Source organism: Dendroctonus ponderosae, unplaced genomic scaffold (assembly GCF_020466585.1).
Source record: "Dendroctonus ponderosae isolate FM_Combo_2020 unplaced genomic scaffold, Dpon_F_20191213v2 Dpon_F_20191213_1, whole genome shotgun sequence".
Classification (NCBI taxonomy): Eukaryota; Metazoa; Arthropoda; class Insecta; order Coleoptera; family Curculionidae; genus Dendroctonus; species Dendroctonus ponderosae.
In genome coordinates this window covers 63,207,137-63,223,115 of record NW_026017110.1, presented here as the reverse complement: position 1 = coordinate 63,223,115, position 15,979 = coordinate 63,207,137, and the positions used below count along the sequence as shown (strand labels likewise).

At 36.8% G+C, this 15,979-nt stretch overlaps 2 protein-coding genes across 3 annotated transcripts in view; one reads left to right on the top strand and one right to left on the bottom strand.

The window, feature by feature from the left end:
* Positions 1–501: 501 nt before the first annotated feature.
* LOC109541069 (rho GTPase-activating protein 7) overlaps positions 502–15,979 on the bottom strand; it is a 30,042-nt gene continuing 14,564 nt past the window's right edge. The window contains exons 2-13 of one of the 2 annotated variants that reach the window (XM_019909756.2): positions 11,250–11,354; positions 8,888–8,929; positions 8,283–8,699; positions 7,522–7,737; positions 6,658–6,700; positions 4,751–4,822; positions 4,175–4,411; positions 3,792–4,113; positions 3,490–3,734; positions 2,859–3,167; positions 2,107–2,402; positions 502–1,663 (exon numbers count right to left, since the gene is read on the bottom strand). In XM_019909756.2, coding sequence (XP_019765315.2) covers positions 935–1,663; positions 2,107–2,402; positions 2,859–3,167; positions 3,490–3,734; positions 3,792–4,113; positions 4,175–4,411; positions 4,751–4,822; positions 6,658–6,700; positions 7,522–7,737; positions 8,283–8,699; positions 8,888–8,929; positions 11,250–11,303 — 2,982 coding nt within the window. In that variant the 5' untranslated portion in view covers positions 11,304–11,354 and the 3' untranslated portion in view covers positions 502–934. The remainder of the gene's footprint in view (positions 1,664–2,106; positions 2,403–2,858; positions 3,168–3,489; positions 3,735–3,791; positions 4,114–4,174; positions 4,412–4,750; positions 4,823–6,657; positions 6,701–7,521; positions 7,738–8,282; positions 8,700–8,887; positions 8,930–11,249; positions 11,355–15,979) is intronic. The other variant, XM_019909757.2, reaches the window with a different exon arrangement.
* On the top strand, positions 8,706–9,923 carry LOC109541070. The gene is made up of 2 exons (XM_019909758.2): positions 8,706–9,236; positions 9,485–9,923. Exons 1-2 carry the CDS (start codon positions 9,099–9,101, stop codon positions 9,806–9,808), a joined length of 462 nt encoding a protein of 153 aa, XP_019765317.2. The 5' UTR covers positions 8,706–9,098; the 3' UTR covers positions 9,809–9,923.

Here is a 15,979-nt window from a genome sequence, read left to right as displayed (position 1 = left end):
ATACAACTGTGTTAACTTTAATAAATGATAGTTTAGAGTGATAGACCACCATATAGATGCAACGCATAACTTAATTTTTATTGGAGTCTCAGATTTTGTGAAGAAATGTTACAGACTTTCATAAAGTTGTATTTTTATAAAAAGTTTATATTGGTTTTGTTGATATCATTCGTTGACAAATATAACATTCTTTAGTTGTATGTGACACGAAAGCTAGAAGACCTTAAAATATCTTAGGAAGTGTTGATTTTTGTATTAAATTTTATATTAAATTATATTAATTATTGTTGAAGTTTTACTATCTATCAGTCGAAATAAAATGCAATTCACTCGATTCATTGGAACCGGAAATGAAACTGATGGTACGTATCAAGAGTAACAACGAGATTAGTTACACGAGAAGTAATAATCCAATTTAGTTGATGAATGATTAATTCAACAACGGTTTATCGTAAATGTCATCTTTTGCAATTGGGGAGCTAAGAAATTAAGCGACAAACATTTTGATTAATTTTAGATGTTCTATTATATGAATAATATACAATTTTCCATTGAATACTGGCCCGTACAAATTGATATCTGTTCTTAAAATAAGGTTATTTAAGCTAAATAATATTTTATTCGAATAAGAACATATTGAATGACTAGCATGGCACATGACAAGCAGATACTTTGTGAACAATAAAAGATGCAAATTATAAAAATATCACTATTAAAAATATATTTTTCCAACGAAAAATGGTAACATGTATTTTCGCTAAAAATATTTCCTTCCTGCTCTTAAGTATATTAAATTCTTAATTTCGTGATGCTTAATTTGTACCAAAGTTCTTATAGTGGGTATAGGAAAACTAAAATAAATCCGGCTTACAAAAATATATGAAATATTCATCTACTGATTAACAGGTATGTACATTCTTTGGTTATGTGTATTTTAAACTTTGCTTTCTGGTCCCAGTGTGTTTTGATATCCAGAAAACGAACTCTGTATATTAGCTAAAAGAAATGCTTGAAGATGGCCGAAATGCTTCTGGTACCAGTCTGGCGACCGGCCCATTGTATCAACGCGAGCCAAGTGGAGCAATCGAGATTTTCCAGATCCACAAGGCTCTACTAAATACCTGGATGCTAATACTAACCCTCTAGTAGAGTTTGGAATCGGGATAGCATCGGGATGCTCTACCGAAGTCTCTATAAGTAAACATGCATTTCTGGCAAGATCGGTACGCCAAGTACGCACAACACAATATTCTTCCATAGGCCGAGGGGCAATACTCCCCCGGGTAAATTGAAAAACTTCACTCCGAGACTCTAATTGAGCAACGATTTTAGCTGAACGCAGCTCTGGATCCCAAACATGCCGTTCTCTAAGGATTCTATGCAGAACTTCCGATGGTGGCGCTTCGATTTCAGCACTGACCTTCCAAAGCCTTAGCGGAATACCATCCGCCACTTTTTTGAAAGCAATCTCAACACGCTGATAATGACTAGCTATACTGACCCAACCACGTTGTCGATCTTTTGCCTCTCTCAACAAATTTGCCTGGCATTCGTTCAGATACTTCCTCCAACCCCCCATATCAGAACCCAAGTCGCACAGGAGTTTCGCTTTTGTTTCTTTGATTTCACTAGACTTGCATTGTTTTATGAAATCCTCAGGTATCTGGAACAAATACAATTTTCTAGAGATGCTTCCTTTGCGGAGGAACCGACTGTGTGAGAAAGTCCCAAGGCTTTAAGTTCTAGACCATTAATGTACCTACCTAATTTAATAACAGTCTTGGGTCAAAATTTATCTTGCTGCGAAATTTCAGTTGTTCAATGCCATAATGCAATTCTAAACGATATATAATGATGTAACGGTCGATCATGGGAGATTTAAAAATTCATGACACCGTTACAGAGGATATTAGGCACGTTCGACTGAACATTTTTTTATTCGAGTGTAATTCATTCATAAAATGCACAGTAGGACATCCATCCTCAAGTATAAATTGGCATGTCAAGTTTATTAGGATCAATTTATATCTATTGTTCTTGGCTTTAATGTTCAGTCATACGTTACCCGATGAGATTGGGTATACCACCACGTGACGCGAGTCTCACCTTAAACAGGGTGTTGAAGTTCTTCAAGAAATAATACAAACAATCATATCCCGCCTTGTTTTCCGCCAATTCTTTCGGGTGTGGTGATCCAATATTTTGCTTGCATGCTTGCGAGTAGTGGAACAAAGACGGTGCGAAGCACATAGCTAAGTTACTTTCGTTCATCTGGTTGATTTCTGAATGCTTGGAAACAGACAGAAGGAAATGAAGTAGAGCTTGAAGAACTTCCAGATGCTCATCAGGCATCAACAGCAGGCCACATAAAACGGATTCGCGACGCAAGTAAACTGGCACATCTGCAAAAGAGTGTGAAAAGCCACATTTGAATTTGTTGCAACACACCAATGGGGCTCGGCCAAAAATAAACCCACAGACTGAAACTGCAGGATTGATTTTGCTTGCTCCTGAGTGGCTTACTCAGCCACTTGAGATACGTTGACTGAGTTGGGCCATTTAAAGCTGACCGCTTACGTCAATCAACGTTAAACAGGCGCTTAATGCTTCTGCTGACCGAAAAAATTAGTTCATCATCATTATCAGATTCGTACTGAAAGCAAAGTTCAAAGGTTTTCGACTGGTATGAAATTTAACCAGTGGTAATTTAGAAAACCCTGGTGGCCTTACGTTCGTGGTACGATTTTTGTAATTGCTTCCCGAACAGCCTAAATATAAGAACAGAGGAGAAAGCTTTCATGGTATTTTATAAAAATTAATAATCATCACTTCTGAAAGATAGGCCAGAAACTACTTACGTTGGAAAATCAAAATAAACGTTTCAGACAGCTTGTTGGTCAACAAGGTCTCTGGAAGATCACGAAAGTACTGCTTGACCATGTCAGCAACATCATATGATTGCTGATCTGTATAGTCCACGCAGATATTAGTCTCTACCAGATTTCTCAATGTCTGAATCCTTGATTTGACACCGGGTTTTCGAAAAATGCCGACTTGATCGGCGGCGTTTAGCTGCAACCAACGCAACGCCTCTTCAATGTTTCTTGGTAGTACTTGGCCCGTTCTTTGCAATGTTATTGTTAGAGGTAAGCCAAACACATTTTTGTCTGAAAATAATAAGCACAGATTGTGTTTCCCAGTATTGTGTGTAATCGCCTCATATCATTTTGCGGGATGAAAAAGTAATAGATTTTGCATTCATTGGCTAGAGCTACGAAACTTGTGAGTTGTTCAGATTTTTTGGGAGTCACAGAAAATAACTTTTATTCACATCCTCAGAGCAGTGTAAGTGTTTGAGTGAACGCTCACCCGCTAGTGCTTGAGAGATGTCTGGTAAATTATTTTCTAATAGGTACGACTTAAAACCTCGAAAACCGCACCAGTTTCAAGCGTTTGCTGTGAAAGCTCGACTTTTTTGGGTAGATTTACCTTTATACACGGGAGCTTTCATTTTCCGGATGAACTTGGGTAGATCCCAGTTCCAGCCCGTTCTATGGGATGGACAGTACTTCTCCATATGAGCAGTTAGCTTGAGTAAAGCCAGCTTGCGTAGCACCTGTAATTGGGTAGCTGATAAATTGTAGATAGATATCCGTGATCCGGTTTGACTATTTATCTCGTCTGTATCTTCCGGTTGTGCAGAATCACTCTCTGGTAACTTCTGCCATACAAGTCTAGGACAATTACAGCTATTATAACACATCAAATTCACTGCTTCTTATATCCGCTACCTTTCAACTGGATCGACGGGATGAGCCCAGGTTTCCGTCTTATCAAAACTCTTCGTTCTAGCTTTCCTTTGATGCTTCGGAGTTACTTCCGAGTCCGATATGTGATTCAGTTCTAGAGTTTTAATGCTCCCTACCCGAGAAACCGAGTCCAGAGCTTCTCTTTCACTAAAGCATACGCCTTCCCTGCGCCGTCTAAATTTGGTGGAACCTGCTCTTCTCAATCTTTCCTTAGGTGACTGCGTGCATTTCTCAAATACATCGTCCTTATCATTACTGTTCACGCTACTACTCTCGAAACGCTGGCCGATCTCTTCAAGATTAGCTATAAATTAACAGCAACCATGCAGATGTCAAAAAATAAATACCCGGCTTATAGTACGTACGAATAGGCCCTTTTATGCAGGTCCTAGACCATCTGCGTACGTCGCTCTGGTACGTCCAGTTCTCACTCAGCGCGCAGTATTCATCATCAGATTCATCTGTATGTGTAACGCGCTGTTGGTGAAGATGCGCACAGCTGTTTAGTATCTTTAGTCGACGGAACAGGGAATGTAACACGTCGTTTTCTAAGAATGGATGATCTTGCGCAGCTTGATTTATATCGATTGGAAACTGCATGTCTAGAAGATTGATCAAATTCGTTTTTATCTTCTGTTCATTAGATCAAAATTATTTGTTAAAAAGTTGACAAAAATAGGACGTATAAGATTTTGTCTACCGAAGTTAATCTAACATCATCGTTCAAAGCAACAGAAATTCAGTAGTCCTTTGAAGAAAATTTAACAACTCACTGACTGAATATTAAACATGTTTTACAATAGATAGGAAACTAAATACGTTCCGATCACACCTTGTAATATTAGAAGGCTTCAACCATAATTGCAGGGTCGACCGATTTCAAATTATAAGGGACAGAATAAAAAAATAGCTGTTCTATTTTAGGGCAAAAGGGATTTTACCTTCGTACATCTGTGCATATTGAGGAAATCCAGTTGCACGTAGCCATTTGCACGCTTCAGCAGCTTCGATTTCTGAAAACCAGTGAATCATTTGATAAATTGCTGAAAATAAAGCGGCGATTGTTGTTTGTGAATTAATGTTAATTAATTATTGCAAATTGATAGGTTGCTCTAACACCAATCGACCCTATGGCTTTGTCTAGCAGAGTTACTGATTAATTTTAAATTAGAGAGTAGGTACTTTATTATTTTTATAAATTGCTATATTAACTACCGTGAATTTGCAAAAGTACAAAAAGCGCAAATATTTATGTTTACATTACATGTCCACAAATAAAACGCGTTTCAATAATAATTTGAAACGCATTCATGTTTAATGTTTTCCGCCGTTTTTGTGGGCACGCAACAATTCTTGAACAACTTTCTAATGTTAATTTAAATATGGAGAGGTTTGGTCATTGCCAAAAATAATTTACCAACAATTTCGAATTAACGACTTTCGTAAGAAGTATGCTGGAACAATCAGAAACTCGCTAGCGGAAATAGATGTGTGTTATTTACTAATATTTGCGTTCGGCTAATTTGTGAATAAGTTCAATCAACAAAGCAATTTGTTGATTGATTCCCAATCGCATAAAGTATAGGAAACTTACACTTTTCCTGTTATTAGGTGTATCAAAAGGAATTGCGAACGCATATGGCATTTTTTAAAGCCAGATGCCACAGAAAGTGTTGAAATTTTAATATTCGTACTTATCGTGTGTTCTAAAAAGAGATACCGACTTCGGCGTCTTCAAAGCTTTTAGGCTATTTGGAACACAAGTAGCTCGGGAAGAGGAACTGCGTATTTATTTAATGTCGCCGGAAGTAAACAATCTATGATTTAATTTAAGATGCGTTTCAAAAATTTCAGATCACATCAATAAAAAAATTACACATTTCTTTATAATGATTCCTGGCGGAGTCTTAATAATCGATATCTGCTTCAATTGTACAAGGTATATCTACTAAGTACGATTTCGGTTCTGATATCCGTTCGGTCACCACATTTTTTTTAGATGTTAAGTGTGTGTTTTGTACATTTACTTTCCGCCAATCTTAGAACTTCTTATGGTCCTTAGAACCCGCCTTAGGAAAGAGCAACACCTTAGAAAAGCAAAATCGATATTTCCTATTGGTCAGGAGTATACCCTGATTAATCACCCATTGATTGTAGTTCGAGCTGGGTTTAACCAATCGTCGATAAAATGTTAAGTGCATAGCAAGGAAAAGGGTCTGTGTGAAAAGGTATGATTCGCTTCAAATATACGCCCGCTGAACACGCAAATGTACTGATAGTCCGCGTAAATAAAATAAACTGTTTGAGCAGAATAATATAGTTTGGAATTCGAGAAAACCTCGCTTTCCAGGGAGTTTCTAAAGCAAGAGCATCTGATTGCAGTGGCTCTTTAGCTACTTTTCTAAAGTGTTTTCTTGTTATCGTAAAATCAGTCACTAAAGCAGGATTTCCAAAACTTTTTCAACACTTGGTTAATTTTTAGGTTGATTTCTACTGAACCACCCTGTTTTTTACGAGTAACGTTTTTCCACTTTTTCGAAACTTAAAAAATTATGAAGTAATGCCCATGTGAAGCAAATATAGGTTCGCGGAACACAGTTTGGGTTTTCAAAAAGCAATTTTAGTTGATTTTTTTTCTACGTAATACAGTAGGTTCCATGTTCTAATGGATGGAAAGGGGTTGATTGCCAACCTGCAATTTTAGTAGTCCGCATAAGTTTCCATAGTTGCTCAGCTTTTCGAACTGGCCAATTATCATTAACTTTCACACTAAGACTACGAAAAAACTTGTATTCCTTGACCCGTATGGACATGTTGCTGAGTTAAAACAACGTGTTGAACTACTCACCGGCTAAATGTCTGTCGGACTGTGATCGGGATTGCCTGCTCACCTGAAATTATAGCAGATCAATTATGCATGGCTGGCCATCCGCTATTAACAGCTTGAAGTTCAAAGGCGATGCCTATACACACACGCGTGATTGTAGCTTATCATATATGGATGGGGATGCTGTGCTCAAGATTTTACTTTAGTTCAGAGTTTACCCAGCGGACCTTGGTTTTGTCAATGAAACGCTTTTCAACATCAGAATCTATTCTATCTATCTATTTATATACACTTAATTATTTGATCATACTTGCAAATTTAACATACACACATTTTTATCACCATTAATAAATATAGCGCATAAGTGCTTGACTTGAACTAATCTCTTTGTCAACAAATTACAGGAATAGGGATTTCGAAAATTTAATGGTGCGTTTATAATAACAGGGCAATTATAATTTTATAAACTGTAGTCTTCACTTCGAAATTCCACAGACAATTTCTCAAAGGTTATCAATTTACTGTCGCCAATATGATTTTTCAAATTCCGAGAGCTCCTTATCACTTCGTGCATTATTAATAACACACACCAATTAAGAAACGCGTTTAACACATCAATGGCTGTAAAAGAACGAAGATTTGAGTGAATTTCGCTTTAAGATTGCCTCGGTTCACTAATATTTGCAACTCAAAAGTCTCATTACTGGCAAAATGGGAAGATATATTGTTTGCTGGTTTCCAAACGACTGATAACTATGAACACTGGGGGATGAAACACGGATAAGGAAATGAAAATACAAAAATAATACTTTAATCAAACGAACATCGCAAGTTAAGGCTATGAAAGACCGCAAATGTTCGCTGGAAATCAGTTTCACAACTTACTTGCAAAGAAGGTGATACTTTTTCCAGTACAGGGGCAGAGCTGGATTTTCCACTAGTGAGTTTCCTTTTTGAACAGCCGGTGGCCCATGGATCACTCCCCTCTGAAGATTCGGTGTCCGACCCTGGAGAGCTGGACGCCCACGTCAGGTTAGTGGAACTAGCAGAAGGCGAAGGAGAGGTTTGAGTTGCCACGTTAACTCCACTGACCGTAGACGGCTGAAACAACCCATCAAATGTTAACTATAACTATAACAAACTATAACTGTAGCAATTGTTGGCAAACGCTATTCACTGTTGGGTTATGCTAATTTGGTTCCTGCCACTTCTTTCACGGGAAGCAAACATGTCAATTTGTGCTAATGGGTAATTCTTGTAAATATAACATGGTAATATTTCATATGACTTGCAAATATCCACCTAAACCGGAGTTTAAAAGTTTTATTTAATTAAGTATTAACCAACAGCTATTTACATTCGGTATTGTTAGGACGTCGCTGCAAAGATAATCAGTAATCAGTAATCAGCGATTTAATTGAATTACCGATATTATTGCTTCTATGGTATTTAATTGCTGATGGAACAATAGACAGTTATTACGATATTGCGCTTCATTCAATTACTTAAACGTTTTTCGATCAATTCTGATAACTGTGTGTTTACCTAATTTATCCGATTTGCGGTCGATACAGATTCAACTTGACGGTAACACAAGACCAGTGAACATCACTAAATGGTTTAATTGCAATGGAAAAGTGACTTACTGAATGAGATCCCAAATCAGACAATGCATCCATCTCAATGAAACTTCTTTCCTCGTCATCCAAGTGGAACCCATTTGCGCTAACGCCGGAATCATCCTGCTGGAACCCGTTCAATTCTTTGTACCCATCAAACGAAGAACTATTTTTGCAGAACCGGTAGTTCGACAGTTCGCTTTGATTCAGGTCATTCAAATTATGGCTGGCCAACAGCTCGGATAGATCAGAACGGATCGCTTCGTCGATTTTCAATAATATTTGAAGATTTAGTTCTATGTCTTCAGGATCAGAGTTCGGTGACAATGAACCGTCTTCTAAGGCTTTCTTTGCGTAATTTTCCTCATCGATCTTGGCAAGCCCATTCACTGGCGCTTTCTTGAGAGGCAGGACATTTGTTGCGAGAGCTGCATTTATATCACCCTGAAATTAATTTGCCTAATGTTAGTGTTACATGCAATTATTTGGGGCATTGAAATGCATCTTTTAGATCATATTTATAACCAGGTGATCAGCGCCCATAACGACAAGAGCAACAAGTTATTAGCTGTACGGTGGTTAAAACTACACTAATACCAAATACCAATTAATTATTCATATAAATTGTTTACCCCCGTAGCTGTAGTTTCTGATTGGGTGTGCTCAGCTGGGACCTACAAGAAATAATACATCTTAAGATAATACACTCAGTATAAAGCACGTAATGAAATAAAACGGAAGTGAACTGAAACTGCGACAACAGCAAACGTAGCCAAGTTATTAGAGAATGTTGACAGGCTAATTCCCAAATCCCCATCCAATTCAAAATCGCCCCAGGCCGTTATGCTCTGGAAACTGCCCATTGTATTTAAGGACAAACTCCTACTTTTCCAAACCTATTTTAACAACGAACTTCGTCCGGTGCAAAGAATGTTTCCATTCCTGAGTGTGTTGCTTTTTGTAGTATTGAGCATCGTACACGTAAGTATTAGTACAGTTAATATTTTAAAAATATGTGGGGTTGCAAGTCATGTCTTTGAAATGATCAAGCGGAAGAGGAACTTCCACTCACTGATCACCAATGTGCATACCAATGAGAACGTATGTATAGGTACACATTGGCTTTCGGCGCATCGAATAAACAATAAGCGGTGATTTTATAGGAAACCCAACATTTCATTGATTCTATTTAGGATTGGCACTAACAATGTTAATTTGATTATTTGCAGTGTCAGGATCCGCGAAAAAGATTCGTTTTGGACCCGGCTCAGCTTCAAAAAGATGACATAGTCTGTAACACAAAGTCCTGTTTCAAGAGATCTTGGACTCAAGAGGATATGGGACCATTTTGGGCAAATAGAGGTAAAAAGGATCCAAAATATCTGCAAGAGAAGCTGCTCGTGGATGAGCCGTTCTTTATTTGTCTGCGCAAGGATTTACGAAACGAACCGTTTTACAACTCCAGAGGTAAAAAGCCTTTGTACTGGAATCCTCATAAGAATTCAATTGATGATAGTGATAATGATAATGGCAAGTCCAGAAGAGAGGCGTGATTTTGAAAAAGATGTGGACTTCGACCCGGCATTCTTCGCTGCCAGGGGCAAGAAAGAGTTGGAAAAGTAAAATAAGTAGTTTCTTCTTGGTGTTACTGTATGTTGCTTTGCAAAAACTAATGCAATAAACGATATGAAATCGTGAAACTATTTTTCTAAAGCGCATTACTGAGCACATGGGTACGAATAACTCAAGCTAATCAAAGCAAGAGCAATTACAAAACGGAAAGTCATGTAAAAATAATTATTGTGCGTGCCTATTGAAAAACTGAAACTAGGCCAAAGAACGTGTTTAAAAACAATACGTTTCGATCGATTGGTTTTACACCTCGTTTTTAGCAGGCGGTTTTTCAGTTTGTTTCAGCTTCTTTCAGTTTGTTTTAATAAATATACAGGGTGATTCAAAATTGGAGAACAACTTACACCAGAAGGAAACAAAATGAGACATAAAATCTCTCGTTTTCTCAACACTGGTACATATTGAGCACGAGTTAATTAGCTAAACAGCTGCTCAAAATGTGAGCCCAGACTGCTGCCAATAGTGCAGAATAATGGCCAACTTCGAACAGTTCATGTGATTTAACCACTTAGTCCCTCTAGTTGTTCTATCTCAGTTTTAAATAGGTTTTTTCCTGTACTAAAACAGCCCCCGAGGAATGACGCCAATTTTGAATCACCCTGTATATATTTGGATTTTAAGCAAACATTACGGTTAATCCTGAAGCGCATCTGTTCAAAAAATGCCCTTAGATTGTTGTTTCGAGCTCTGTGACCACATACATATTTTGTACGTTTTCTTAATCAGTAAAAATACAAATACATATCTTCAATCGTAGAATGAATAATATTGAACGATTATGATATCTTGATTTGTGTGCCGGTGTGTTAAACGTAAGCAGGGGAAAACCGCGATAAAGAATAATTGTGCCAGATCGAATTCATAATTGGTGTTGTATGTTGATAGTAGAAATGCGATGCGCTTGTAAAACACCCAGTCTTGACTAGATAAATAGCAAAAAAGTGGTTTTACAATAACTGCTTTCTCGTCAAGTACTAACGAGAGTTTTCCTTTAAATGGTGTAATTAGTCCACCGTTATTCTATTTATATTTCAGTTTTAATCCGTAGATTTGTTTACGAATAAACAATGATGCCTGCAGGTAGAGCTGCAGCAAAATAAATTATATCTCATTAGAAAAACACTCAGCCAAATTACGTTATTATGACTATTAAATAATGGACTTTACGGCATAAGATACGCCTTTTGAATATCGTTTGTATCATTTTGATGAGTTTTAGTTAATTAAAAAAACGTAGACGTAGATTTGGTTAGCATTTGGTACGATGGGGCTATTAAAAATAATAGAGCTTTAAAAGTAAGATATTTATTCTCAGCATAACAAAGTCTTCGTTTAGTGAATTGTATGTTATTAATTGCATACCTCTGCTTTTTCAAGATAGAGCAGCAATTCTTGGTAGTTGTCTGCACAGTTCATCTTTTTCACCAATGGCGACTTTTGCTTGCAGCCATACTGCTTGTTGAGCACCTGCAACAAGCGACAGACATTATAAATACAATACACAACTTTCCACGTTCATTGATATGCCATCCCCGTTCATACAATGTGCACGAGGAATTGAAAAAATACTTGGCCCAAAGTACAATATCGGGTCAACAGACCAGCAAACAATGTTTTACTCAGATGACAGCAGTTTTAAATCATTAAAACATATTTTACACAATAGCAACATTAGAGAGGAATTTATCGGTCACGTTTAGTTGAGTTTCACTGTTCTTGTTGATCGACTAATATAAAGATCCACGTAAAACTCATTAGAATGTTATTCCTTAACCAGTCAACAAGACAATCTAAGACAAATTAAATAATTTTAAAATTAGCACTGAAGGTTTTGTTGAGTGAAGAGCGTTTTGATTTTCTTGGTTTTGTCATTTAAAGAAAATTTTGCATGCCTCTTACAACTCTGGTATTGAAAACGCTCATGACGAGTCAATTGCCATTCGAAAATGGTAAATGAGATAAGCGTTTTCGGAAAAAAATTATTCTTAACGTTTCGCAAGCACGAGTGACGTGCATCCATTGAGGTGAAGCTTACACTGGACTGATGATCAATCACCTCTTTGCAAAACGTCAGGAAGAATTTCGTTTCTACGGGGACCGAAAAGCGCGAGCAATTTGCAAGTGTGGAGATCTACGCAGATCGTTTTGAAGTGCTGAAAGAAATGAAAGGCCAAACTTGGTTGAGATTTGGTATCAACGACATGTAAAAATAAAAAATTGACTAACACGGCGTTGAAAACCAGCTTCATGGTGAATTGAATGAACCGCGTTCCGTTAGATTTTTTTGGTAGGTGGTCTTGATTCAAGCTGACGATAGCACACAATGAAATGAATTAAAGAACCGATGTTGAAGACGCATTTAATTGGTATTGCAGTCAGGTACTCAACGAACTTCAGCAATGTTTATATCGCGAAAAAGTGATCTTAATCAAAAATACAATAAACTAGTAGTAGTCTTAGATTATTTGAACAAAATGTTGAAAGGTTCGACGTGCTGAAAGCAACACTTAATCAACGAGTTAGTGAATAAATTAATCTCCACATATGACATGCCCTAATCTCTCCTCTTTGATCTTAGTACATATATAGTACAAGCTGCCTTTAACTGGATGGAAGTCAATATGTAAAATGTTAGCATCTTTCTTTAGGTATATATTTCTTGTCTGATTTTTAGCGATTTGAAACAGGCTTCGAGGTAATACATTGAACGTTTCACGTGATACGATCAAGATCTTTTGAGATAAACGTGCTCATTGTGCGAAAAAGTTAAGTGTGTCTGGGACCTCTGTCATCAGTAAACTTGTTTTGACATTACCCATAGGCGTGTTCATACACACTTCGGGCGACCACCTTCCTTTAAAGTAAATATATTAACTGTTTTTGTAACTCAATTCTAATTATAATTCCAAATTAAAATCAAATCCTGGGCTCTTCAGTCATTTATTGTCTATTTATCAATTAAAAAAACGTTTCGGTGTTTTCCACCATCATCAGTTTCAATGTGTAGCCCAAAATACATGCCAAGGCTTAAAGTAGCAACAACGCTACACATTGAAACTGATGATGGTGGAAAACACCGAAACGTTTTTTTAATTGATAAATAGACAATAAATGACTGAAGAGCCCAGGATTTGATTTTAATTTGGAATTGAAACACAACAGGAAGATCTAATTATAATGGTGACCGGTCAGTACAGTCATTTCCCACTGATTTGATTTGATTAGACTTGATCACAGAAACTTTTTCCATCCGACCTAAATTTAATTTATATTTTGGGCAACGCTTTATTTACCCAACTGCACTTGATTGATTTAGTCATCTATTTTGATAGCGCAACTCTTTTGGAATGCTCATTGATGAGCGATCTGAAGCAACAATTTTATTTTGAGACGGAAGGAGACTTAATGTTCCAATTCACATTGACTTGAAACAATTGATTCAGAAGCGTAACTGGAAAATTGCCACTGGGTGTAGAAAATCGTACATCGAGGGACAGACCATACACGAATTGCATTAACCCAAATAGTTATTTAACCATTTAGGAAAAACTTAATGCTTAATTCCAGCAAGTGTTATGGTGCAATCAACGCTTAACTATGCACTCAAGTAATTTAATTCGGATCGAATCGCACCTGTACAAAGAATTCCTTCTTGAAATCTCACAGTAACAAAGGATATTATGAAATTCGACTCCCACTAATTTTAGTAAAGTATGTACACGAATCGAAGGGTTAAGTAATATCTAATATTAAAAAGCTGGTCTGTTTAGAAGTTAGGATGCATCAATTAACGAACGAAAGGGTTTCAAAAGAAGGAACTACCTCGCAATCAACATGCTTCAATAATATTGATGTTATTATTACATTGTTTCCTAAACACCACAAGACAGAACGCGTACGAGTACATGACATCAAAACAAACATGTCAGAGGAACGTCATGTGGGGTCTGCATGGGATCACGTTGTCGGCTGTACAAATTCGAAAATCGGTAAAATTACTGGGTATTATGATAAAAATAATGGTAATAACCCATTTTTAAGGCGAAATTAAGATTTCACGTACTGTTCATGTCGAAACCGGGCCCATGACGGGGAAAATTATATGCATTTCGTATTTATACACTTTTTCACGCACAAACAATTTTACCAAACAGATAATAAGTAATACAGTTGCTATTGCGTCGATCCAGTTTCAAGTAAAAGGTACCGCGGAGACCAATCTTGTTTACTAATAAGTGTAGCGAGTGTTATCAGCAAAATAATGCACTTTTAGATTTTATTTGCCTTGGCAACTACTTCCTGTCACCATACTGAGTTTAATATTTTCAATTCACTACGTGAAATTAAGCATGTATTTTCTTTCCTCCATTATAGTTTTCTTTTTTCAAAGTTTGACAGGTGTCAACAAACAATTGAAGAAAACTAATTTATGACAGATTTTTAAATAACTCAGTCAGTAGTTCAGTCAGTATTAATCTGACGGAACAAATGACATTTACATTTTAGACAATAAACAAACAACAACCAAAAACTTTGCTTAATCCAATAAACAAACAGCAAACTTTACAGATCAATCCCGTTAATTTCCGTCTAAAATATGTTTATTGCCACAATTAATGCGACATATATCTTTGCGTATAGACCTATAGACCCCTCTATGTCAATTAGCTACATATCTAGAATGTGCTTTGATGGATTTTAATAAGGCGTTTGACCCGCATTGTTTTATATGCCTGCCTTTAATTCCGATAGTACATACTTATTCAGTTCCACTTTCTTTCCGTATTACGGCTAATGTAGTCAGTTTGCCTTTGTTGGGTAGATAATGATAGACTAACTATAATTTTTACGACAGCTTTGGCAGATTAGCGGTAATCAGCCTGAAAAGTTGGTTACCTCACCGAGCCCTTTATATGCCTAAATTAAAAATGTATTTCGTAAAAACGAAGTCGCTTTTAACGCTCACACGTTGTCCCTCATTTATTTGTCATCTATTGCTCAACTATTCCGTCGCTTGTTAAGTCATAGCATTTATTTGTTCATTACAGTACCATTCATAATTAAAGAAGCTAAGGTCGGCTAATGGCATATCAAGGCAATAAACACGATATGGGCAACGTGTAATGCAAATAATTCACTATGCAATTATTTGCTATTTACCTGCTAACAATAAAATGCTCTTCGAGGCATTTTTTATAGAAAGTATTCAAAAAGGTTTTAGTTATTAAAGAATAACACTAGTTTCAAATTAATTAATTAATAATAATTATTCTGTATTTTTTTAAAGGAGAAGAAAAAGATATGTTTTTTCTCGGTCTAACTCACAATTTCACGCCTGTTTTTTGAGCGGAAGAGATGGAGAAACGATCAAAATGTTCCAAAATGTCTCTTATTTCGGATCTGAAACTTCTGGCATGTTTTTCAATGAGTTCGATGCATTCCTCGCGTCCGTGAGCTGAAAATGAGGTAAAATTGGAGACTTTTTGAGTAAATTTTCATTTTTTCAAAAATCGACCAAATATCATCATCACAATCAAATATGCATTTACAGTGTTTGGGTCAATAATGAGGAAGAAATCGTCGGCTAAAGATCGTGAACGCACAAAACAGCTTAAAACGTGCCGAAACTGTCTAATGTCGGATCCAGGGGCGGATCCAGCATTAAATTCAGGAGGGGGGGTTATGTAGAAAAAATACAGTCTCCTGTTGTCTATGAAATTAGAAAAATTATCCTCGTTTTGTGCAAGGGTGACGTGCAAGATTATTGCAAAATTTCATGATTTCCGTCCCGTTTTGCACGTTTCTCGGAAGCAAAATGAGCAAGAACGCTCGTTTTTCCATCATTCCAAAGAGAACTAAATGGCCTTTTTAGATAGTGAACCATCGATAAGGAAATGTTGCAGTTTTCTCAAAAAATTCTTGAATTCAAGAAGTTTTAGATTTGCGTGGTTTTTTTTTGAGTTGCAAAATCCACTTGAACATAACGCTGCTTTTTTGGAAGTTTCTCAAGAACCATTCGAGTCACAGAATTCGTTTTGGCATCGTTGGATAGAGAATTGAAAAGTCGATTCAGTCGTAACAACGTGAGTGAG

What these genes read in the sequence shown, in the direction of transcription:
- LOC109541070 (XM_019909758.2), top strand. Translation starts at nt 9,099, where the DNA reads ATGCTCTGGAAACTGCCCATTGTATTTAAGGACAAACTCCTACTTTTC. An exon ending in TAGTATTGAGCATCGTACAC is followed by an intron (nt 9,237 to 9,484) that starts GTAAGTATTAGT and finishes GATTATTTGCAG; the next exon opens with TGTCAGGATCCGCGAAAAAG.